Source organism: Emiliania huxleyi, assembly GCF_000372725.1.
Source record: "Emiliania huxleyi CCMP1516 unplaced genomic scaffold EMIHUscaffold_264, whole genome shotgun sequence".
In the NCBI taxonomy this organism is placed as follows: domain Eukaryota; phylum Haptophyta; order Isochrysidales; family Noelaerhabdaceae; genus Emiliania; species Emiliania huxleyi.
In genome coordinates, this window is record NW_005200057.1 from 110,645 (window position 1) to 132,929 (window position 22,285).

Consider the following 22,285-nt stretch of genomic DNA (forward strand, 5'->3'; position numbering starts at 1 on the left):
AGGCGCCGAGCTGCCCGCCTCGCGTGCCGTCGCGCCCCTCTATCGTCGACTTCCGCAACACCAGCGGGCCCGCGGCACCCTTCGCGCGCGCGCGCGCAACGGTGGACGCGTACGGCGCGGCCGGCGTCGACCGGTTCGTGCGGCGCGTCCTGCCGTCGGGCGAGCTGCGGATGGCGCGGCTGCTCGACGTCCTTCTGACGGACGAGTTGCTCGGCCGAATCTCCGTCCGCCTCGACGGGCTCCATGTGCGCGGGCTCGACTCCCTCTTCGATTTGGACGTGCTGAGGCCCGACTCCGCCGACGGCCACCTCCTCCACCACCGCGTCGGCCTCGGCGGCAACGGCAGCGGCGGCGGCCGCAACGGCTCGCTGCAGCTGCGTCTCGGCGCGGCGGTCCGCTTCGGCCGGGCGGCGGCGCGCACGAGCACAGAGGGCTCGGGGACTCCCCCATCGCAGTGGCTTCACAGGGGGCGTGGGTGTGAGCAGGCGCACGAGTACGAGGTGCTCGTCCGGGTGCGGGCCGCGGTGCTCAAGCTGGGCACGCGGCTGGTGCTCGACAGCGGCTCCTTCCTCGCCACCACCTTCGGCGAGCTGGTCGCCTCGCTGGGAAGCTGCCTCCTCTGCGACGTCGTCGGCCTCGACCTCGCCGCAAACGACACGTCGCTGCGCGCGCAGGGCTCGGACGGCCTCGAGCTCGAGGTGACGCCGCGGGGCCAGAGCCGCGCCGCCGTCCTCGCCGGCCGCGCCTTCGCCCCGTCGGTCACTCTGCCGCTCGGGCGCCTCGCAAACGACGCGCTGCACGCGGCCGTCGCGGCGGCGCACCGCGGCTGCAAGGGGGAGCCGCTTCCGCCTCCGCCGCCGCCGCCGCCGCCGCCCGCGCAGCTCGCCGAGGCGGGCGGTCTGCTGCTGGTGACGGGCACCGCCCTCCTCCTCCTGCTGCTCTGCGGCGCCGGCGTGAGCGGCTGCGTGCGCCGCCGCCGCTGGCTGGAGCCGCTGCGCGCCAGACTGCTCGAGGCCTCGCCCCTCGCTCTGACGGCACTCGGCCCTCGCGCCGCGGCTCTGGCGCCCGCGGAGGAGGCGCCGCCGGCGCGGGCGTGGGAGTACGAGGCGGACTCGCTCGCCTCGCGATACCGCGAGGTGCGGCTCGCGAGGTACGGGCTGCCGCTGCTGATCTGCACCAACGTCGCGCTGTTCGTCGCTGGGAACGTGCTGCCCGGCGCGACCGTGAGGCTGAGTGTGGCCGTGGCGGGGGACTCGATTGAGCTCCCCACCATCAAGAAGTTCGCACTCGTCGACACGGTGACCGACATGTGGCGCGCGCAGGCGTGCCCCCTGTGATGAACCGAGATTGCCGGAGATGACCCCAGATTGCCGGAGATTACCCGAGATTGCCTGAGACTTTCCCCACCCCTCCTCCCCCGGCCTCGCGGCGTGTGATACACGGCGCTTCACGCCCCCCTGCGGAGCCCAGGCGTACCTCCTCTCCACACTCATCGCCTTCCTGTCCGGCGTGTGGCCCTACATCAAGCTCAGCCTGATGGCGCTCTGCTGGGCGGCGCCAGCGACGCACCTCTCGCCCCTCTGGCGCGAGCGGCTCCTCCGCGCCGTCGACGCGCTCGGCAAGTGGTCGTACCTCGACACGATGATGCTTGTCGTCTTCACCGTCGCCTTCCACATCCCGTTCGACTTGCCCTCGACCAGCCCGGCGGCGCCGCGCCTCGTGGCCGCCCTCTCGCAGGCTCGCGCACCGAGGCTCACCCGAGGCTCACCCGAAGGACGAAGTCGAGATGGGCCCCGGTTTGACCCGAGGCGAGCCCGCCCTGTTGCAGGTCGTGCCTGGCCCGGGCGTCTACCTCTTCACTGCGGGCGTCTGCACCTCCCTCCTCATCTCGCACCTCCTCCTGCTCATGCAGCGCGCCGCCCGCGCTGCCGCAGCTGACCCCACGCGGCAGGGTCAGCCCCTCTCGCCGGGCAGCGCATCCCGTCTCGCCAGCTCCACTGCGCCGCTCGTGCTGCCTCCCTCGCTGCCGCTGCCTGCCGCCTCCGAGCCAGACTCCGAGCCGGCCCTGCCGACTCAGCCGGCCCAGCCGGCCGGCGAGCCGCCCGCCGCCGCCGACTCGGCCCTCCACAGCCGCGCCGCAGACACCGGCGGCGCGGAGGCGGCGCCCTCCGCGCCCGCGCCGCCGGGCTCGCCCCGGCCCGAGCCCGCCAAGCCGCCTTCGGCCGAGGCGCTCTGCCACCGCCGCTTCGGGCGGCTGCTCGGCCGTCGCGACGTCGAGCTGCCGGCGGCGGCGAAGCTGCTGCTGCTGCTCTCGCTGCCCGCCTGCGCGCTCCTCCTCCTCTTCGCCTGCTACGAGAGCTCCTTCTCCCTCGAGGTGGTCGGGCTCGCCAGCAAGCTGCTGCCGCCTGAGACGGTGCGCCGCCGCCACGGCGAGCCCCCTAACCCACCCCCCCTCTCCCGCGCGGCCCCGAGCCCCCTCCCGCCGCCGCACCGCAGGCCAAGCACGACTGGTCGGTGCTGTCGATGGCGGAGCGGCTGCCCACCGCCTCCCCGATCGCGGGCGTCGGCCCGATGCGGCTCATCCAGCTCCTCTTCCTCCTCTTCCTCCTCGCGCTCCCCCTCCTCTTCCTCCTCTGCCTCGCCCTGCTCTGGGCGGCGCCGCTGCAGCCGCGGACGCAGCGGCGCCTCCTCGTCGCGACGGAGGTGCTCGCGACCTGCCCCGTGATCGCCGCGCACACACCGCTCCTCCCTCCCCCCGCCCCCCGCCCTGCCTCCCCGGCCTGCCTCCCGCCTCCCCCCCCCCTCCCCCTCGCCCCCATATCCACATATCCCCTCGCCCTCCCCCCTCGCCCCCTGCCCCAGGTGGTGCACGCGTGGTCAGCGCCCGACGTGTTTGTGCTCACCATCGTCGCCTCCTCGCTCGAGCTCGACCGCTTCGCCCACTTCATCATCGGGCACGAGTGCGACGCGATCGACGCCGCCGCGCGCCGCTACCGCGACGTCTTCGCCTCCTACACCGCCGACGACGAGGCGGAGGGGTGCGCCGGCATCCGCGTGCGGATCCTGCCCGGCACGTACGTCTTTGTGGTGGCGGTGCTCGCTTGGAACGCGGTCGGCGCTCTCATCCTCCACTGCGCCAACTCGGCGGCGGCGAGCCGAGGGGGCGAGCGGGGCAGCGGGGCGGCGTGCTCGGCGAGCAGCGGTGATGCCGCGCCTGCGTCATGATTATGTTGTGCGAATGCATTTGTGTGTGAAAAAATAACCTGTTGAGATAACGGCTTTCCCGTTTCCGTATCTCACTATCTCGAGAGGTCAAGTGACAGGTGACAGGTCTCAGGTGCGAGGTGGGACGTGGGAGCGGCCTGGCCGCCCTGTGTATCGTGTGGATGGGGCTGCACAGCGGTCCAGCCGCTTTCGGATCTCGGATCGCGCTGAGAAACTCTGTCAGGTGTGGTGATAAACAAGCTCCTAGCACAAAGGGGTCGCTCCTAGGCGGCCCCTGAGAGATCACGACAATCTACTGCTTGAAATGCACATCCGGCTCGAAGCCCATGCGACGCTTGGCCTCCTCCATGGCCTCGTCCTCGACGCTAGAGAGCGGCTGGTTGAGCCACGTGAAGAGGAACAGGGCCAGCGCAGACGTCATCAGGGGCGGGTAGTAGTACTCCCAGTCCTCCTTCTTCCTCTTCTCGCCGGGAGGTGGTGGCTGTGGGACAAGGGCGAGGGGCGCGGAGCGGTTAGCCGCTGCAAACGCAGCGCCGCCCCGGGGGGATGGCCACGAACGAGGCGCGTTCAGGGCATATCAGGCGAGGCGCGTGCAGCGCGCACCACTTCGCCGAACAGGAAGCCGTTGTGCTCCTCGGCGAGCTTCTCGAGGTGCTCGGTCTGCTCGGGCGTGCGGGCCGGGACGCCCGACGCCAACCGAAGCCCCGCCGGCCGCAGCGACGAGGCCCTGAGGCTTTTGGCGCCGCGCGCTAGCATGGGCGAGCGCGGCGCTTGGAGCAGCGCAGCCCAAAAGAATTCGCCGCGCGGGCGGGCTCGCGCACCGAATCCCTCTGGTGGCGGCGTGCCGTCCTCCCATCCCACCATTATCTGTTTTCTTTCTTTCTTTTTTCGCGCACCGAATGGAGCGCCACCTCGGCAGGCGCCGCGCGGAGGCTATTTTGTGAGGGCTTACTTTTGGGTGGCGCCCCGCACGGGCCACGGCGCGTTCATCGCCTCTCCGGGGTACTCTCGCGTTTTGTCGCGCTCGTGCAGGGGAACCCGACGGAACTCCCGTCCCCCACCTGCGCCCTCTTCGCAGTCCCTCGCCGATTCGCTGCAACCTTCATGCCACCTCGCGGTCGTCCCACTCTCGTTCTCGCCTCTGGCTAGCCTCTCCTGTCGCTTCATCCTTCGTCTCGTCGCTCTCCTCTCAAAAAAAATTTACAACCCAAGCCGGCGCCCAGGAGATGGGTAAAAAGGAGCAGGTCCTATGCGGTCTTTGTGGAGCTATCGCTCTTACACAGTCTCACACACTGGGCGGCCATGGGGCTGGACACTGGCACCGCCACCGGAGTTGCAGCCCACGCGCCTAACGCGTATACGACGGAAAGAGCGACTGGATCCCATGTCCCAACACGAGGACGGCGAGGCGCTTAGCACCGTGCACTCGACCGCCCCCGGCACAGGCAACCTCGGTTGGGAACGGCCACGCGACACGCTAGCCCTGAAGGTGACTGTGCCTCGCCCGATCACAGCTCGTCCTTCCCCCTGCCCAGAACCGACCCGGCAAACGGGTTGGCGGGGGCGAGGCCCGCCCGCGCGTTGCCATCGCCGAGGTTGACATCGGCGTTGACGCGCTCTCGGATGTATTCTGGCGCCGTTTTGAGCAGCCGCTCGCGCACAATGTCCCTCGCTATCCGGTTCGCCTCCTGCGTCTTGAACGAATCCGCGCCCGCCTCGATGCTGTTCTCCGCAACCAACTTCTTGAAGGCGACCGCCACGTCCGCCTCGTAGTCATCCAGCTTGCCAGCTCGATCGAGCACCTGCTTCAGCCGCGTCTCCTTGATCATCGTCTCTGCCATCTGTCGCACCCCCTTTGGCAGCGTGCTCATGCGGTTGGCCTTCTCGCGCCGCTCCCGCTCCCGCGCAATCTTCCCCTCGTCGACGGGTGGCTCGTAGCCTGGGGTGGCGTGCTCGTTGTCCGTGCCGTGCAGCACTGCTGTGGCCCATTTCAGGAGGGGGTTGAAGGACAGTGGGCCCACGTAGTCCACCACCCTGCTGCCCGGCGGCGCCTCTCGCACCAGCGCCTTGACCTGAGGGCTGCCTCTCTCCACATCCACGTTGAGCAGCTGTGCGACAGATGGGCTGCCCGTCGTGTTGGATAGGTTCACGCGCGCCATGTGCAGGTCCGGCAGCCGCTCCGACATGGCGTACAGCCACGGGGTGAGCTCGTGTGTCGGCTGGCACTCGCCGTCGTGAAGCACAAGCATGATGCGCGGGTGGCGGCCGACCGCATCCTGCAGGCTTGCAAAGTCGTGATCGTGGACGATGCCGCAGCACGCCTGCATCATTAGCACGGCAGCCAGCCAGGGCAGGAGTGGCCGCATAACAAAGCGGGGCGAGGGCGCAGTGCGCGACGGGCGACGGCGGGCGTTTTCCGCCGTCGATGAAGAAGAAAAGCGAGCTGCGGATGGGCCCTGTGTTAGAAAGGAAGAAAGTCGAGTCGCGATGAGTCTAATGCCCAAATAAGAAAAAGTCAGCGCGGTCGCCGACTTTGAGCGACTTCAGAGCCACGCGTTGGCTGGAGGGGCGTGTGTGGGACTCGCGCTACTTGTCCGCGCCGGATATTAGCCCGCGAGCGCGTGCTAACTGGACATAGGTTTTAGCTGTCGACGGTGAGAATTGCCGGCGGCATATGCATAGACCTATGGCACATGGCTGCGGCAGGCTCAGCGCCTGCGCCTCCCGCATATCCTCCACGACAGAGCTGCGGTGGCGCGCGCTCGTCTTTGCTTGCCTCGTCTTCGGCAGCCTGATGATTGCGACCGGTGAGCATGAGAGCACCCAGGCTGCGACCAACTGGTACGTCCTCTATGTGTACAGCGGTCTGCTCATATTGACGGCGCAAATGTCAGACACCGCCACCGCCTTCTTCCTCGGCCGCGGCGACTCCGTCTGGACGCAGCTGCGCTATATCTTTCTCGGCAGCGCGGCGCCACGGAGGGACGAGGCGCTGGTCGAGCCGCTGGCGCGCGGTGAGGTTGGGTTCTGGACGCTGATGCCGTCCGCCTTTATCACGTGGATCTTTGCAAAGTCAATCCAGAACGCCGCGGTGCTGGGTGGCTACTTTGGCGTGCTGGGCGGCGTCGGCTACGCGGGCTGGTACACGTCCTTTGCGTCGGCGGCCGCGGTCGGGTACGTGCTTCGGACGAGGCACGGGTTCACCTCGCTCCCGAGGGCGGTCGAGCGCTGCTACGGCCCGTGGGCGAGTGGGTGCTTCTCGCTCGCGCTGCTCTTCCGGCTTTGGAACGAGGTCTGGTCCAACGCGTCCGTGGTGGCGAGCTTCTATGGAGAGGTGCACTCCACCAACTGGTGGATCGCGGTGGCGCTGTCGACTGCCGTGCCCGCAACGTACGTCGTGATGGGCGGCATGCGCGCCTCGCTCGTCTCGGACCAGCTGCAGGCCCTCCTCGGCGTGACGATGCTCTTCTCGATCCTTGGCCTGATCGGGGACGACATGCCGGGCGGTCTGGGCGAGGTGTGGAGCTTCAGTCCGCCCGGCGGCTGGCTCGACGGCGGCGGGACGCTGCTCGGCGCCGCGCTGATCCAGGGCCTCACCTCATACCCCTTTCACGACCCAGTCCTCACCGATCGCGCCTTCCTCTCGCGCCCGCGCACGATGCTCGCCGCCTTTTTCGTCGGCGGCGCCATCGCGGCCACCTTCATCATCCTCTTCTCTGCCGTTGGCATCTACGGTTGCTACGTTGCAGGCGCCGTCAAGAACGGGGCGCCGGTCGACGTGGCGCGCTCCCTCTCCTCGGCGGCGTTCACCTTCATTAACCTCGTTATGATGACCTCGTCGCTCTCTACCCTCGACTCGACCTTCACCTCGTGCGCCAAGCTGTGTGCCCTCGAGCTGTTTGGCTGGCTCCGCCTCGAAAAAGACGCGCGCCCCGCCGGTAAGCGAGGCCCGCTCGCGCCCGCCGACGCATCGGTCACGTCGGCGCACATTGCCCTGGGTCGCGCCTCGATCCTCTCCCTCGCCCTTGCCGGTGACCTCCGCCTGCCCGCCGACAGCCACTCTGTGGCACGGAGCCTCTTCACGGCTGGAGGGTGTGAATAGGCGCACTCAACTTGCTTGCCGACACCGAGGCCCTATCGGCCACCACCGTCTCCGGCACGATGGTGATGGGGCTGGGGCCGCCCGTGCTGCTGCTGCTCGCCTGGCGCTTTGGAGCGCCGGACGGCTCCGTATCCGGCTGGCGGCAGGCGCCGCCCGCCCTTCTCCTCTCCGTCGCGCCACTGACGTCGTGAGGAGAGGTGGCCCCGAGCCGTCTTTGAGCCACCCCGCAGGCGCCGCTCGCTTTCCTCTTCTCCTTCGTGCCAGGCATCGTCTTTGGCGCTTTGTACTCTGTCGCGACCGCCAAGCGCTACTTCACCGACGAGGACGGCGCCGCAGCGAGCGAGTACCGCTACGAGGCGTTGCGCGAGTCGCTCATCGACAGGCTCGCGATGGGTACGGGGCCGTACAGCCTGCTGCTCGGCATGAACGTTATTGGACACTGCACCTGCTTTGGAGGCTGCGCCGTCGGCTTCGCCGTCCATGCCCTGGTGTGGAAGCTGCCACGCACCATCGGTGAGCCGACCGTCGAGGACCCAAAGACGGGAGAGCGGCGACCGCGCCCCGGCCACAAGCAGGGCGGCGACGCCGAGGAGGCGGAGCCTGCTCAAGCGGTCGGCCTCTGACGCGGAGGCGCGAGACGGAGACGGGGGCACAGGCAGAGGCACAGGGGGCAGATCGCTCCGGAGGCTTCTGGAATCCTCTCAGTTTCACTTATTATCCAATAAACCAATAAACTCGCCGCGCTTCCGCGACTTGCTACGTCTCCTCTGGTCCGCAGTCTGGTGTGTTGAGTGTGCTAGCGGGGCCGCCGTGCTGCGTTCGATGCGCCTCTCGCCCGCAGAGAAAGAAAAACACCGCGTTTTCTTCTTTTCTGCCGGGCCATGCATGGATGAGCGCCTCATTCACCCTGGCCTCGCTGCGCGTCCTCCTCGCCGGGCGGACGCGCGGCGCGGCGCTCACGGCCCAGCTCGACGCACGGCTCGAGACCGAGAACCAGTTCACGCTGCTGACTTGCGCCGCTTCAACCGGGCAGGCCGACGCCGTGCAGCTGCTGATCGAGAGCGGCGCGAGCGTGGGGGCGACAACGGGCAGTGGCTCCACCGCACTGGTCATTGCGTGCCAAGAGGGCCACCTCGAGTGCGTGCGGCTGCTTCTCAAGGCTGGCGCGGTGATCAGCCAAGCCATGAACGGCGGTGCCACGCCGCTGTCCATTGCGTGCTGGAATGGCCGCCTCGAGTGCGTCCAGCTGCTCCTCGAGGCCGGCGCGGCGGTCGACCAAGCCAAGGACGACGGCGCCACGCCGCTGTATATGGCGTGCCAGAATGACCACCTCGAGATCGCCAGGCTGCTTGTCAATGCTCGCGCGGCGGTCGACCAGGCCAAGGGGGACGGCTGGACGCCGCTGTCCATCGCGTGCTGGCACGGCTACCTCGAGTGCGTGCGGCTGCTCCTCGCGGCCGGCGCGGCGATCAACCAAGCCAAGGACGACGGTGCCACGCCGCTGTACGTCGCGTGTTACAAGGGCCACCTCGAGATCGCCAGGCTGCTTGTCGAGGCTCGCGCGGCGGTCGAACAAGCCAACAACGACGGCACCACGCCGCTGTACATCGCGTGCTACCAGGGCCACCTCGAGTGCGTCCAGCTGCTCCTGGGCGCCAGCGCGGCGGTCGACCAGGCCGAGGAGGACGGCTTCATGCCGCTGTACGACGCGTGTTACACGGGCCACCTCGAGATCGCCAGGCTGCTTATCGAGGCCGGCGCGGCGGTCAACCAAGCTTGTGACGACGGCGCCACGCCGCTGTTCATGGCGTGCCAAGAGGGCCACGGCGACATCGGCCGGCTGCTCCTCGGCGCCGGCGCGGCGATCAACCAAGCCAAGGACGACGGCGCCACGCCGCTGTTCATCGCGTGCGAGAAGGGCCACCTCGAGTGCGTCCAGCTGCTCCTCGAGGTCGGCGCGGTGGTCGACCAGGCCAAGGATGACGGCACCACGCCGCTGAGCGCTGCGAGTCTGGCTGGCCAGATCGACTGCGTCCGTCTGATGATCGCTGCGGGCGCTACGGTGAACCAAGCAGACACTGACGGCACCACGCCGCTGTACGTCGCGTGCCAAGAGGGCAACCTCGAGATCGGCCGGCTGCTTCTCGAGGCCAGCGCGGCGGTCAACCAAGCTCGTGACGACGGCGCCACGCCGCTGTACATCGCGTGCGAGGAGGGCCGCCTCGAGTGCGTCCGGCTACTCCTCGAGGCCGGCGCGGCGGTCAACCAAGCCAAGGACGACGGCGCCACGCCGCTGTACGTCGCGTGTTACAAGGGCCACCTCGAGATCGCCCGGCTGCTTCTCGAGGCCGGCGCGGCGGTCGACCAGGCCGAGGGGGGCGGCTGGACGCCGCTGTCCATCGCGTGCTGGAACGGCCGCCTCGAGTGTGCCCGGCTGCTCCTCGAGGCCAGCGCGGCGGTCAACCAAGCCAAGGGTGACGGCGTCACGCCGCTGTTCATCGCGTGCGAGAAAGGCCACCTCGAGTGCGTCCAGCTGCTCCTCGGCGCCAACGCGGCGGTCAACCAAGCCTGTGACACCGGCGCCACGCCGCTGTTCATGGCGTGCCAAGAGGGCCACGTCGACATCGTCCGGCTGCTCCTCGGCGCCGGCGCTGCGATCAACCAAGCCAAGGACAACGGCGCCACGCCGCTGTACATCGCGTGCTGGAAGGGCCACCTCGAGATCGCCAGGCTGCTTGTCGAGGCTCGCGCGGCGGTTAATCAAGCCACAGGCCGCGGCTTCACGCCGCTGCACGTTGCGTGCCAGGAGGGACACCTCGAGGTCGTGCTCTGCCTGCTGCGGGCGGGCGCTGACACAGCGGCGCGCACTGCCAGTGGCGAGACGGCGCTGCAGTTCGCCAAGGTGAAGGGCCACGCCGAGTGCGTGTGCGTCCTTGAGGCGGCGGCGAGGGAGGCGAAGAGAGCGGAGATTGAGGCGAGGGTGGAGAGGGCAGTGGCCGAGAGGGCGGCGGCCGAGAGGGTGGAGGCCGAGAGGGCGGCTGAGGAGATTGCGGCGGCGCGGGAGGCAGATGCGGCGCGGCACGCTGAGGAGCTGCTGGCGGAGGAGGTGGCGGAGAAGCGCGCCAAGGAGAGCAAGAAGGGCAAGAAGAAGGGCAAGAAGAAGGGCGGCCGGGGTGGCGGCGCTGCTGGGCCGTCGCAAGAGCCCAAGGCGGCGGCGGAGGAGGCGGAGCTGGCGGCGGCGCTTGAGGAGAGCGCGAGGCTGGAGGAGGGGAGGCGGGCGGCGGAGGCGCAAGGGCCGTCCTCGGCCGCAGAGGCGCCGGCTCCGAGGGAGGAGGAGCCGCCGGCCGACTTCATCTGCCCAATCACGACCGAGCTCATGAGCGACCCGGTGATGGCGGCGGACGGGCATTCGTACGAGCGGTCGGCGATCGAGCGCTGGCTCGCGACCAAGTCGACGAGCCCGATGACGGGCGAGGCGCTCGTGCACACCTTCCTCGCCCCCAACCACACGCTGCGCCGGATGGTCCGGGAGTGGCAGCAGGCGCGGGCTTGATCGCGCTCGGTCGTGCGGGGTGGGTGCAGGGTCTGGGCAGACTGGGGCTGCCGCGGCTGTCGGCTGGGCACGGCCTAGGGGGTCGTGGCCAGCGCCACACAGTTTCGGACAATGTATAGGCGTGACGCAAAATAATGCGTCACAGTCTATTGTCTATGGACCCAGAGAGAGGACACTCGACACAGGTGTGAGACATACACACGGCGTGTCGGTGCGTGTGTGTGCGTTCGGCGCGGCAGACCGTGCTCTGTGGTTTCGAGCACGCGTATCGGCGAGAGAGAAAAGTTGAAACTAGCCGCCCAGAAACCCCGATCCCCGTGAAACGCAGTATAACTATTTTAGAGTGTGATTAGGAATACAGCCGACTCATGCTGCTCTTGTAATCGATCCGCTATCGTAGCTGGTTCGCCTCGATTCCGAGTGCCGCCCCGCATCCCCTCCGCCCCGGGGTCACAGCCCCGATGGCGACGTGGAGCTCGTCCTCCGCCTCCTCCGACAGGGTGCTGCTCACCGCGCTCACCGCGCTCGCGCAGCTGTCTATCGACCACGAGCCGGGGCCCGCCCCACCCAAGCCGCGCGCCCGCCCCCGGGCCCGCACGCGGCCGGAGGAGGGGTGCCACGCGTCCGCCTCTGCCCCGGCAGGCAGCAGCGAGCTCAGCAGGTCCGAGTTGCGCAGGTCGGAGGGCACGCTCATCGAAGGCAGCAGCGATGCGCGGATGCGCGCGCCCGAGCCGCCGTCGCCGCCGCCGGATTGTGGCGGGAGTGCGCCGTCGAGTCCGCCGCGGTGCCTGCGGGAAGGGGGAAGGGGTTAGGGCGGGCCGTGGAGGGTTCTGGGAAAGGTCCGAGTCGAACGCGGTGCCGCCTCGCGACGGCGAGGGCGAGGGCGTGCTTGCGCTGCAGCTGCGAGACACGAGCCTGGGCGAGGCGGCGGCGCATCGCCGTCACGATCAGCCGCGCGGCGCGAGTCCTCCGACGCTCGACGAGCCGGCGGCGGACGCGAGCCGCCTTGAGCGTCGACGCGAGCAGGACGAGCACCTTTGCGGAGGCGAAGAAGGAGGCGAGGAACGCCTGCGAGAGGCGAGGGGTGAGAGGGGAGAGGTGAGAGGCTGAGGGTCCGCTCTCTCGGGGCGAGGCGCGAGGCGGCGGCCTGCAGCATCGCGCCCTCGAGGATGGCGTCGCCGATGGAAGGGAGGGCCCGGATGAGCCGACGCGTCGCCTCGCGCCCCTCGCCCAGCCACGCTGGGATGACGACGCGGTCGAGCGCCCACTGCAGCGGGTAGGGTGCGGGCGGCAGCGCGGCGAGCCGCCGGTAGCCAGTGATTGCGCGCCACCATGTCTGCCCGCGAAGCCAGCGCTGCAGCGGCCGCTGCCAGCTGGGCACTGGCCCCGCGCCCGGGACGTCTCCGCCCCTCGCCTCGGCCTCCGCGGCCGGCTGCAGCTGCGAGCGCCACGGGAGGAGGAGGAGCAAGTCGACGGCGAGGGTCCACGGCACCTGCAGGCAGGCTCGAAGACGGGTCCGAGCGGGCTCAAGGAGGAGGAGAAGGGTCGGAGAGGGTCTTCGGCACCGCCAGAGCGACGTCGAGCGCCACGAGCGCCCATGCGAGCCTCCCCTCCGACGTGCCGTACCTGCGGCAGAGTCCCGAGAAGGTTCCGAGAAGGTTCCGAGAAGGTTCCCGCAGCGTCCTTCCGCACGCGCCGCGCCTCAGCCGTCGCGCCGCCGCGGGGGAGGGGTGCGAGCCGAGCCGGTAGTAGGCGGCGGTCTGCAGGCCGAGTGCGAGCTCGGCGAGCGAGAAGGACTGCACCTATGTAATTCGTGTTAATTCGTGTTAATTTGTGCTAATTCGTGTTAATTAGCTCGGCCAGCGAGAAGGACTGCACCGCCATGCCGGACACCAGAGCGCCGAGCTCTCGCCGGCAGCCGTGGCCACGCTCCGGGAGGGTTCCCGCGAGGCACTGCTGCAGTGTGGGGAGGACCTGCCTCGCGGGGACGATGCCCGTGTAGTGCGGGCAGGGGCGGCGCGAGACGTCGCAAAGCGGATCCACCTGGCAGGCGAAGAGAGCATGTGGTTGACCGCTCTAAATTTAAAAGCTCAACCGAGGCGACTTGCCCGAAGAGTTCTCCGTGCATGGTGAAGCCGAATAGAACCGGTGGGCAGGTGAGGTGCAGGGTAGCGGCGGTGAGTTGTGGTGGGTGCGGCGCGGCGGTCGCCTCGCAGCGCCAGTGCACCCACGCCGCCGACGTGAAGAGCAGCGCATTCAGGAGCAGCATCGCCGTGCCAAACGTGCGCCACAAGCTGCGCCAGCGCGCGAGTGGGTCGATCCACACCGCCGGCGAGCGGCGCTGGTAAAAGGCGAGCAGCAGCAGCTCGTGCGCGAGGTATCGCCGCTGCACGCCCTGCACCACCCGCTCGCGCAGCGAGCCCAGCGAGAGCTGCCGCGCGAGCTTGCGGCGGCCGAGAAAGTCGAGAGCACTGGCGAGGCTCTGCGGCCGCGGCAGCTGCCGTCGGAGGCTCGCATGGCCGGCTCTACGACGGCTGGTGTCACGCAGCAGCGGATCGGAGGCTTGCATGGCTTGCGATGGCGCGCTCTGTGCCGTCGGGCACGGAATTCTTTTTGGGATTCAGCGCCACCAGCATTCGACAGCTTGCAAAACGCCGCTGTTTTGCTTGAAGGCAGGCCGCGGGAGAAAAAGAAAAAGCCCGGCGATGGAGGCGCGCCACGCTTTCCTCGTCTGCTGCTGCTGCCTCCATCTCTCCTGCTGCTCCAGCGCCGGCGACGACTTCTACTCTCTCCTCGGTGTCTCGCACGACGTCGACGACAAGGGGCTAAAGAAGGCGTACCGGGCGCTGGCGCTGAAGAACCACCCTGACAAGGCGACCGGCTCTGACGAGGAGAAGGCGGAGGCGAAAGCGAAATTCGTGCGAGCCGGCCGCGCGTACGAGGTGCTTTCGAGCAAGGAGATGCGCGACGTCTACGACGCCGTCGGAGAGGAGGGCCTCGAGCGGTGGATGAGTAGCCGCAACGACGCCAGCGGTGGCGGCGGCGGCGGCGGCGGCGGCGGCGGAGGCGGCAGCGGCGGTGGCGGCGGTTTCGGCGGCGACGGAGGTGGCGGCGGGTTCGGCGGCGGGTTCGGCGGCGGGTTTGGCGGCGCCAACGGCGGCTACGGCGGCGGCGGCGCGCACGGCCACCCCTTTGCTGGGTTTGGCTTCAGCGACCCGCATGAGCTGTTTGCCGCCGCGTTTGGGCAAGGTTTCGGGTATGGGCCTGGGCACGGGCAAGGGTACGAGCGGGTGGTGCTGAACGAGTTTGGCGAGCCGGTGGTCGTCCAGAGCGGCGGAGGCGGCGCATTCTTCGGCGGCGGCCATGGAGGCGGGTACGGTCATGGCGGGCATGGAGGGTATGGCGGCGGGTTTGGTGGCGGAGGGTTTGGCGGAGGGTTTGGTGGCGGGTCTGGTGGCGGAGGCTACGGCGGGTCGTATGCGGGCGGCGACTACGGCGGCGGCGGCGGCGACGGCGGCGGCGGCGGCAAGCGCCGAGGGCGGGGCGGCGGAGGCGCGGGGAGATGCGCGTTTGCTCAGTCGTCGCTACGGTCTGGTCGTGGCGGTCATGGCGGCGGTGGTGCGCGTGGCGGGAGCGGGAACCTCTTCTCGTCGTACAGTCCGCTGGCGAGGCGGGGGCGGGGCGGCTCCTTGCAAGGCCCTTCTCTGAAGCTTCGTGGAACCTTCCTGTAGGTGCAGCTGGACGCGGCCGGGGCGGCGGGCCTGAGGGACCGGCTGAGGGAGGGCGGCGGAGGGCCGGGAGGGCGGGGAGGGCGGGGAGGGCGGGAGGCGAGGGGCGAGGGAGGGCTGGTGGGCGGGCTCGGCGTGGTCGTCCTCTTCGTGTACGCGCGCAGCTGCCCGCACGCCGAGGGTTTGGCGAGAGCTAGCTGAGAGCCGGCCGAGATCTGACGGCTGCTAGCCGAGCTCCAGCCGAGATCGGGACGAGGCCAGCAGGGGCGGCCCGCATGTGCGGGGGAGCTGTCTTCACACTTGCTGCTCTGGAGCAGGTGCCGCTAATCGAGCAGCTGGCGGAGGAGCTGGCCGGCCTCGTCACCCTCGCCGCAGTCGACGCCGAGGCGCACCCAAGCCTGGCGGACGAGCTGGGCGTGCAGCGCTCGCCGACGCTGCGCCGCTTCTGCGCCGGGCCGCAGTGCGACTCTGCCGCCGCCGAGCGGTGGCCAAAGGGAGACGAGTTTTGCGCCTCGGAGCCGTCGCTGCGCCGCCTGTCCGCGTGGGCGTTGGCTCCGGTGCGCGCGGCGGCGGGGGGAGGGGGGGGGGCAGGAGGAGGGTGGGAGGAGAGGGTGGGAGGGGCGGTAGGAGGGGCGGTAGTCCGCGGGCCAGCGCTGCTCCCGGTGCCGCCGCCTCGCCGTCACGCCCCCCTCCTCCTCGGCGCAGGTGCGCGAGGAGCCGGTGCATTCGGTGCGCCTCTCGCGCGCCTCGCAGCTGCCCGCCTTTTGGGACGGGTGAGACACTCGCCAGACATTGCCGAGACCCGTGCCCGCCTCTGTGGGTCGAGAGTCGCCTCCGAGACCACTTGTGAGGAGGCCTCTACGAGGCACCCTCGAGAGAGATCGTGTCTCTCCTCCCACAAGCTCGCGCGCGCGCGGGCAGGTGCGAGCAGTTCCCGTGCGGGTGCCTCCTCTCCCTCTCCAACGAGTCGGCGCCGCCCCTCCTCTACCGCGCCCTCGCCGCCCGCCTCGGAGGCGCCTCCTCCGCAGCCTCGGCCGCCAGAGGGCCCCTTGCCTTGTCCGCTCAAGCGGCCGCCCCTCGCCACGGCCCCCAAGCTCACCGCCTCCACCACTCGCGCCCTCCGCCCCTCACAGGCTCGCCGGCCCGCTTCCGGCTCGGCCACGCCACGCAGCTCTCCTCGCACCGCGACCCGGTCGCACGCGCCGCCGGAGCGACCCGCGTGCCCGCCCTCGCCGCTCGCCGCTCCGCCTCCTCGCCGGTGGCGCAGAGCCCCGCCGCCCCGCCTCTCCGCCTCTGGCTCGGCGGCGCCCGCCGACACGTCCCGCTGTCACGTCGGACATGCCTCCGCAGGTGAGGCTCTTTGAGGGGCGCGCGGAGGTGGCCGCCGCGCTGGAGTTTGCCGAGGAGCAGTGCGTCGCCGAGCCGCGCGCCGGCGGAGGAGGCGGCGGCGCCGTCGCGAGGTGGAGGTTCGGCCAGCGGGCGAGGGCGAGGTGGGTGGGGTTCCGCAAGTGGCTGAGCGAGACGTTCTAGTGATCGCGCACCTTTTTCTTTTTGACGCAGCTCTTTCATGTTTCAAGAAACAGCTTCTCTTCCATAGTCTGAGGGTTAGGTTTCTGGAGCCTCGGGTGCTTTTACGCTTTTGAGATCGGGTCAGGGGAGAGTGCGACTTTTACCACTTTGGTCGTCTCGGAGCGCCCAACTTTTAGCATTTTTCAAGTTTTTCTTCGGCGCTGCGCGCCGGGTGCAGTAAGTACTAGCTATCCGTCCCGCAAACGCCGCAAACGGCAGAAGTAGTTCCTGCACACTATGCCTAGAAAAATGCCGCTCGCCTCGAAAGCGCCCGCCGGTGTGTGTCCAAACACATGCAGCGCTACAAGTTTGTCACACATTGATAAGGGCGCTGCTGAGCACGAGGCTGAGGCGCTGAGCCGCTGAGCCCGGGGCTCTTTGCGGCGGCGGCGATGCGAAAGGTAAAAGGATCTGGTGGCGATGAAGGTGGTGGAGCTCAAGGAGGAGCTGGGCGAGCGTGGCGAGGCCCTCTCGGGCAACAAGGCGTGGCTGCGCCGCCGGCTGCACGCCGCTATAGCGAGCGAGGATTTGGAGACCGCGCTGCGGGCGCCGCCGGAGAGCAGAATGTCCAAAATTTTCGCGCGCGCCTGCGGCGCGCGACTTTTACCATTTTGCCCCGGGCGGGCCCACTTTTGTCGTTTTGCCCCAAATCTACGCCCGGGCGTGCTTTTAGCGTTTTGACCCAAATCGGCCGAACTTTTAGGATACCCTCAGACTATGTTCTCTTCTCAGCTTCGCGCCGGGGCAAACGATATAAGTGGAGAGAGGACAGGAGAGTACTTGGGCACACTCTTTGAGTGATTGAGTCCAGTTCGTGACCTCACAGAAAGAAAACAGACACAAAAAAGAAAGAAAGAAAGCAGACACCCCAAGGGAGGGATGGGAGACAACCACCGGGGGCTCGCCACTCGTTTTTCTTGTGCCCCTCAACCTCGGCACAGCAATTCTGGAGAGGTGTCGGCGCGCCTGCTCTCCTCCCCGCCCGCTCCGCCCGCCGCCGCTGCCTCGGCCCTGTGGTTGCCGCTCCCGAGCGGCCCTCCCGTTCCCGCGTGCAGGCGTGCATCTCTTCCATGCTCTCCCTGCTCGCTTGCTCCTCCACCGCGCTGACTCTCCCGCAAGGCACGGCCGCTCCCTCACCCCTCCCTTCGCCGCTTGCTCATGCGGACCGGCTCCCTCGCCCGCCCCGTCGCCGCGTGCTCCACCTCGCCCTTCTTCTCGGTCAGGCGACGCCGTCACGACGAGGCGCGCCGCCGTCGCCGGCGCCTTCACCACCGCCTTTGCTGCCGCCTCGCCGGCGCTGGCCGCCAATCCGATCTGGAAGCCCTACCCGAGGAAGCAGGGCCTCGCGAGCGACGTGCCAAAATCCGTGCAGAAGGGCTGCAAGGTGGACAAGCCGTGCTCGAAGGGCGCCGCTTTCCCGCTGTCCGACACGGACGCCGGCGCCCGCTACGCGTACCACATCAAGGCCAAGTGAGCCGCCCGACGCGCCCTTGGCGCGGGCCCCGCTGCGTCCACCGCCGCTGCCAAGCACGGCACGCGGTTCTGGGATCACGGGCTCGCGCTCTGGGCGCACAAACGGGTTGAGTCTGCTTTCCCTTTTGCGCACTGCCCGCAGAGCCGCACTTTTCCCCTGCACTTTTGGGTGTGTATGATGGGTCGCCGGTGCGTCATGCTGTGTGGGGAGCGTAGCCGCGACAAATATGTGCTCATGAGAGAAATCTCGACAATAACGACAACCCCGCACACCCCACAGTCACACACGCGGTCGCGGAGAGTCGAGAGAGAGCCAACGCACAGGAGAACAGCCGCGCCAAGAGGTCGGCGCGGCGCGCGTATGCGGGGGCCGCCGGGGCTGAGCTAGGCTAGATGAGTCTGGCTCCAGACTCGGGTGTGAGCTGTGATCCCCGGGTGCACACCTGACGCGTCTCGCACTGCCACACGGCACCTGCCTCGGCAGCACGCCACGCCCCTTGCCCCTTAGGCTCTTCGCTCTCTCGCAGACTCTCCTCACGCAATGCCATAGTACCTCAGCCAGCCCAGGATGGTGCCGCGCTGCAGCTCCCGCTCCTTCTCGGCTCTGCGCTCGAGGATGTGGCGCTCCTGGCAGCATGGGGAATATCACATGACGGGGGGGGGGCAGAGGCAGGAGCTCGACTCGCCGCTATGAGCCCGGCCCCTCCCCTCAGCAAGTGCTTGAAGGTGGTGTGAAGACAGGGAGGCGAGGGTGCGCACAGTCTCAGTGGTGTGTCTCAGTGCGCTGCCTGCCCTGCGACCACGACGAGGCGTGTAGAGAGCACGGGGGGCCGAACAGTCGCATCTACGAGACGCACCAGCAACGCCCGCCACTCCGACACCTCATTGCCCGACGCTGCGCCGCCCGCCGCTGCGCCGCCCACGGCGCCGCCCCCACTCTTGCGCATCTGCTGCGACACGCGCGTCGCCTCGCGCAGCGCCGTCGCCGTCGCCTCCCTCGCCTGCACCGTCGGCGCGCGGCTCGGATGGCGGTGGAATGCCGTCTCTCGGGCACTCCTTTCGACTACCAGATGAGCAGCCATCCGCATCTCGGAAGCCCTCACCCCCCGCTCGTACGCGTGCGCCGCGGCGCGCCGCGCGCGCTGCTCCAGGTAGAAACGGCCGAGCCGCTCGCGCAGCGGCGCGGCGACGCTGGCGCTGGCTCGGAACCAGTGCTCGCGCAGCACGACCCACGACCCGTCCGCGCCGACGGCGACATCGAGCACTTCGCCAGCCGCGATGCTCGGCTCGCCTGGCGCGCTGCAGACCTTGTCGCCTCGGCGCGCAAGCTCGGCGGCGACCTCGCCTCCGAGGCCGGCCCACTGCGACCCCTGCGAGTCGGCAATGAAGTAGGCGCCTGGAGGAGGAAGACCGGGACGCTTCAGGGAAGCTTCCGGCGCGCGGCGTCCGCGAGCCTATGAAGATGGCGCCGCCGGGCAGCAGCCGCACGACGCCGATGGTGCCCTTTGCGTCGTGCAGCTTCCGGATCCGCTTCTGCAAGCCGGCGGCGACGTGCTCGGCGCCGCAGAAGCCGTTGTGGCCTTGCAGGATGAGCCAGCGCCCCTCGTCCCCAAACGCCACGTGCAGCCTGCTCTCGGGCAACGCTGTCCACTTGCGCAGCTGCCTCGACGCCGCAAACGCCGAGTCCCACCACGAAAAGGTGGAGGTGCCGCCGGCATCAACGCCGTGCACGAACCACTCGCCCGCCGCGCCGAAGCTGACCTCGTTGACGTGGTGGTTCTTGGTGCGCATCTTCTCGAGCTTGGCTGCGAGGGCGGCGGGGACGCCGCCCTCGCTCCACGAGCGAGTCTGCCAGTGCGCCGCGCCGTCCGTCTCCTCCAGGAGCAGCAGGAAGTCCGCGCCCGTCCGCCCGAGGAGCAGCTTGACCATCGGGCCCGCACTAGACCCTTGACGGCCGAGCGACGGCGGCGCTGGCGGGCGGTCCTGCTGAGTGCGAGGCTTGGGGCTTGCGAGGAACGGATCGCCATGAGCTCCGTTGTTGGGAGCCTTGTCGTCAGTCCAGAGGTCGAAGACCATGGTCGGAGAACGCGTGGCGGTTAACGACGTACGGGTTAACCCGTGAGCTGTTTACGACGAGGTGGTGCTGCTGCTGCGGTCCGTGGCGGCGCCGCGGTTCGTTCCGGAGCGCATTTTTCTTCCGGACTGCCGGAGCCGAGTTCAAAGTTTTCTTTCTTCTTCAACGCCGAAGCTCAAACGCTGGCAGGCCGCTCAGCTAGCTAGGGCTCGGCCGACCGTCGAATCTGGCGACTCACGACGGCGGGCGGGCCACCGCCCCCACCCTTCACTCTACAGCCCCGGCGCCCACGCCTCGACCTTCTTGGGCAGCAGCTGGTTCGACAGGTCCTCTCCGTGGCCTAGGCAGCCGTGTTCGCCCTGGCCCCAGGCGAAGACAGCGCCGTCAGCGGTGATGGCGATGCTGTGGTCGATTCCCGCGGACACAGCGACGACGCGCCGCCCTTCCAGCGTCTCGACCTTCTTCGGCAGTAGCTGGTTCTGCTCGTCGCCGTGGCCCAGCTTGCCAAAGGTTCCCTGGCCCCAGCTCCAGACGGCGCCGTCGGTGGTGATGGCGAGGCTGTACGCGGTTCCAGCCGACACAGCGACCATGCGCTGGTCAGCCAACGCCTCCACCTTCTTCGGCAGCAGCTGGTCCTGCCGGTCGCCGTGGCCCAGCTGGCCATCCTCTCCTTCGCCCCAGCTCCAGACGCTGCCGTCGGCGGTGAGTGCGAGGCTGTTGCCGCCTGCAGCGCTGTGGCCGCCTCCAGCTGACACAGCGACGACGCGGTGGCCGGCAAAGGCCTCGACCTTCTTGGGCAGCAGCTGGATCTGCTGGTCGCCGTGGCCCAGCTGGCCCCACTCACCAAAGCCCCAGCTCCAGACAGCGCCATCGGCGGTGATTGCGAGGCTGTGGGCTGCTCCAGCCGACACAGCGACGACGCGGTGGCCAGGAAAGGCCTCGATCTTCTTGGGCAGCAGCTGGTTCTGCTCGTTGCCGTGGCCCAGCGGGCCACAGTCACCAAAGCCCCAGCTCCAGACAGAGCCGTTGGCGGTGATGGCGAGACAGTGGTACGTTCCAGCCGACACAGCGACGACGCGCTGGCCAGCAAAGGCCTCGACCTTCTTTGGTTGCCACTGGTGCTGCCAGTCGCCGTGGCCCAACCGGCCAAAGCCTCCATCGCCCCAGCTCCAGACGGCGCCGTCGGCGGCGAGGGCCAGGCTGTGTTTGCGTCCCGCCGACACGCTCACGGCGCGCTCGCCGCCCAGGGAGGGGAGGAGGGTCGGCGTGTTGAGCTGCGTCACGCCCTCGCCGTGGCCGAGGAGGCATGGCTGCCCGCTCGCAGCCAAGCCGCACGACGAGAGCCGCCCCTCGCCGTCGATGAAGACGCTGTGAGACTGGCCTGCCGCCGCCCTCGCCGGCGGGTTGGCCTCGCGCAGCAGCGCAGCGAAGCACAGCCACCGCACGGCGCAGTCCTCGCCCGCTGGCTGCGCCGGCAGCTCGAAGCCGCGCTCTTGCGCCCACAAGCGGATGGCCTCTGCCGCGAGCGAGGCGTAAAAGAGCAGCGAGACGGCCGCGACTCGAGCGATGTCGAGGGGGCTCTCGCAGCGAGAGAGCGCGCGCACGAGGAGCTCCGTCGGGAGGTCGAGGAGGCGGGCGGGCGGCGGCGTGTCTGGCGGGGGCGCGGCGGAGGCGGCGCCGGCGAGGCGGCGCGAGCGGCGCAACAAAGTGGACATCGCGGAGAAGAAAAAGGCTTGGCGCTAAACACGAAAAAATATTGTCCGTCGCCTCCCGCCTTCACACTAGAGAAGAAGAACCCCGTCTTTGTTAGCTATTGTTGGCAAAACAAGACACAGAGCTCACACAGAATCACTTTGTAGTGGCGTTTGAGCCTCTATCTCCTATTTACTTGATATCCCGGCGCGTCCCGATAAACCGAAACGACGTGACCGTCCAACAATCGCCGCGCGCTCGGCCTCTGGAAGGCCGCATGCGGCAGCTTCGCGCACTGGCCAGACCGGTATGTGTCGGGGCAGCACTGCTGGCTTCGCGGTCGCCAGTCGTGCTCTCGCTGCCTGCCGGTGCTGATTCCCGCGCGGCGGCTCGAGCGCAAATCGGCCGCCAAAGTCCAACAATGTGCCCTGTAGGTGACCTTTCTGGTGGTGCACCGTCCGCTGGCGGCGGCCAGGGCCCGGCGCGGATGGATCGGTGCGCGCTATGAGGTAGAAGTCTATCTGCGGCACCGCCTGACGCCCTCACAGCCCCAGGCGTTCTGCGGCTCCATCAGACCTCCGAGCGGCGTAACAAAGGATACATGCACTCCAGCCTGGAGACATCGACGTCAAGCTGTGCATGGCGGTAGCTAGACCACTGATATTGACTGTGACGCCTGGATGCATGAGGATTGCCGCTGATTCGGAGCTGCTCGTCTCCGTAGCGGCCTTGCGTGATCCGTGACAGTCGTGCAGACAATGCTAGAAGACGCTCCTTGACGGGTCTCTGTGGACGAAGGCCTGCAGCTTGGGGCTGCTCCAGGCAGCCCTGTCACACACAACATCCTCCTATCCCCTTGACCAGCGCAT

General features: G+C 68.8%; 8 protein-coding genes across 8 annotated transcripts in view; 6 read left to right on the forward strand and 2 right to left on the reverse strand.

Annotated features, from left to right (window-relative positions):
- Positions 1-1,719, forward strand: part of EMIHUDRAFT_457684 (hypothetical protein) — a gene marked incomplete at both ends in the record, with an annotated part of 5,243 nt that extends 3,524 nt beyond the window's left edge. The window contains 4 exons of the mRNA XM_005777217.1: positions 3-413; positions 486-806; positions 891-1,298; positions 1,471-1,719. Of these exons, the coding sequence (XP_005777274.1) occupies positions 3-413; positions 486-806; positions 891-1,298; positions 1,471-1,719 (1,389 nt within the window). The remainder of the gene's footprint in view (positions 1-2; positions 414-485; positions 807-890; positions 1,299-1,470) is intronic.
- An 852-nt stretch (positions 1,720-2,571) lies between these two features.
- EMIHUDRAFT_315396 (hypothetical protein) lies at positions 2,572-3,225 on the forward strand (the record flags this gene model as incomplete). Its single annotated transcript, XM_005777218.1, has 2 exons — positions 2,572-2,703; positions 2,863-3,225. 2 exons carry the CDS (start codon positions 2,572-2,574, stop codon positions 3,223-3,225), a joined length of 495 nt encoding a protein of 164 aa, XP_005777275.1.
- A 292-nt stretch (positions 3,226-3,517) lies between these two features.
- EMIHUDRAFT_238253 (hypothetical protein) lies at positions 3,518-4,089 on the reverse strand (the record flags this gene model as incomplete). Its single annotated transcript, XM_005777219.1, has 2 exons — positions 3,518-3,706; positions 3,829-4,089. 2 exons carry the CDS (start codon positions 4,087-4,089, stop codon positions 3,518-3,520), a joined length of 450 nt encoding a protein of 149 aa, XP_005777276.1.
- Positions 4,090-5,911: 1,822 nt separating this feature from the next.
- EMIHUDRAFT_238256 (hypothetical protein) lies at positions 5,912-7,950 on the forward strand (the record flags this gene model as incomplete). The annotated part of the gene is made up of 3 exons (XM_005777220.1): positions 5,912-7,256; positions 7,328-7,455; positions 7,558-7,950. 3 exons carry the CDS (start codon positions 5,912-5,914, stop codon positions 7,948-7,950), a joined length of 1,866 nt encoding a protein of 621 aa, XP_005777277.1.
- Positions 7,951-10,661: 2,711 nt separating this feature from the next.
- EMIHUDRAFT_74058 (hypothetical protein) lies at positions 10,662-10,880 on the forward strand (the record flags this gene model as incomplete). Its single annotated transcript, XM_005777221.1, has 1 exon — positions 10,662-10,880. A coding segment is annotated over one exon (219 nt), but the record flags the coding sequence as incomplete, so codon positions are not given.
- A 2,705-nt stretch (positions 10,881-13,585) lies between these two features.
- EMIHUDRAFT_74055 (hypothetical protein) lies at positions 13,586-13,858 on the forward strand (the record flags this gene model as incomplete). Its single annotated transcript, XM_005777222.1, has 1 exon — positions 13,586-13,858. A coding segment is annotated over one exon (273 nt), but the record flags the coding sequence as incomplete, so codon positions are not given.
- A 3,252-nt stretch (positions 13,859-17,110) lies between these two features.
- Positions 17,111-17,902, forward strand: EMIHUDRAFT_443783 (hypothetical protein; the record flags this gene model as incomplete). Its single annotated transcript, XM_005777223.1, is given in 4 exon segments — positions 17,111-17,131; positions 17,233-17,296; positions 17,401-17,791; positions 17,807-17,902. Coding segments are annotated over 3 exon segments (446 nt in total), but the record flags the coding sequence as incomplete, so codon positions are not given.
- Positions 17,903-18,184: 282 nt separating this feature from the next.
- EMIHUDRAFT_238261 (hypothetical protein) lies at positions 18,185-19,726 on the reverse strand (the record flags this gene model as incomplete). The annotated part of the gene is made up of 4 exons (XM_005777224.1): positions 18,185-18,277; positions 18,410-18,443; positions 18,860-19,020; positions 19,139-19,726. The coding sequence occupies 4 exons, from the start codon at positions 19,724-19,726 to the stop codon at positions 18,185-18,187; spliced, it is 876 nt and encodes a 291-aa protein (XP_005777281.1).
- Between the last annotated feature and the right edge of the window lie 2,559 nt (positions 19,727-22,285).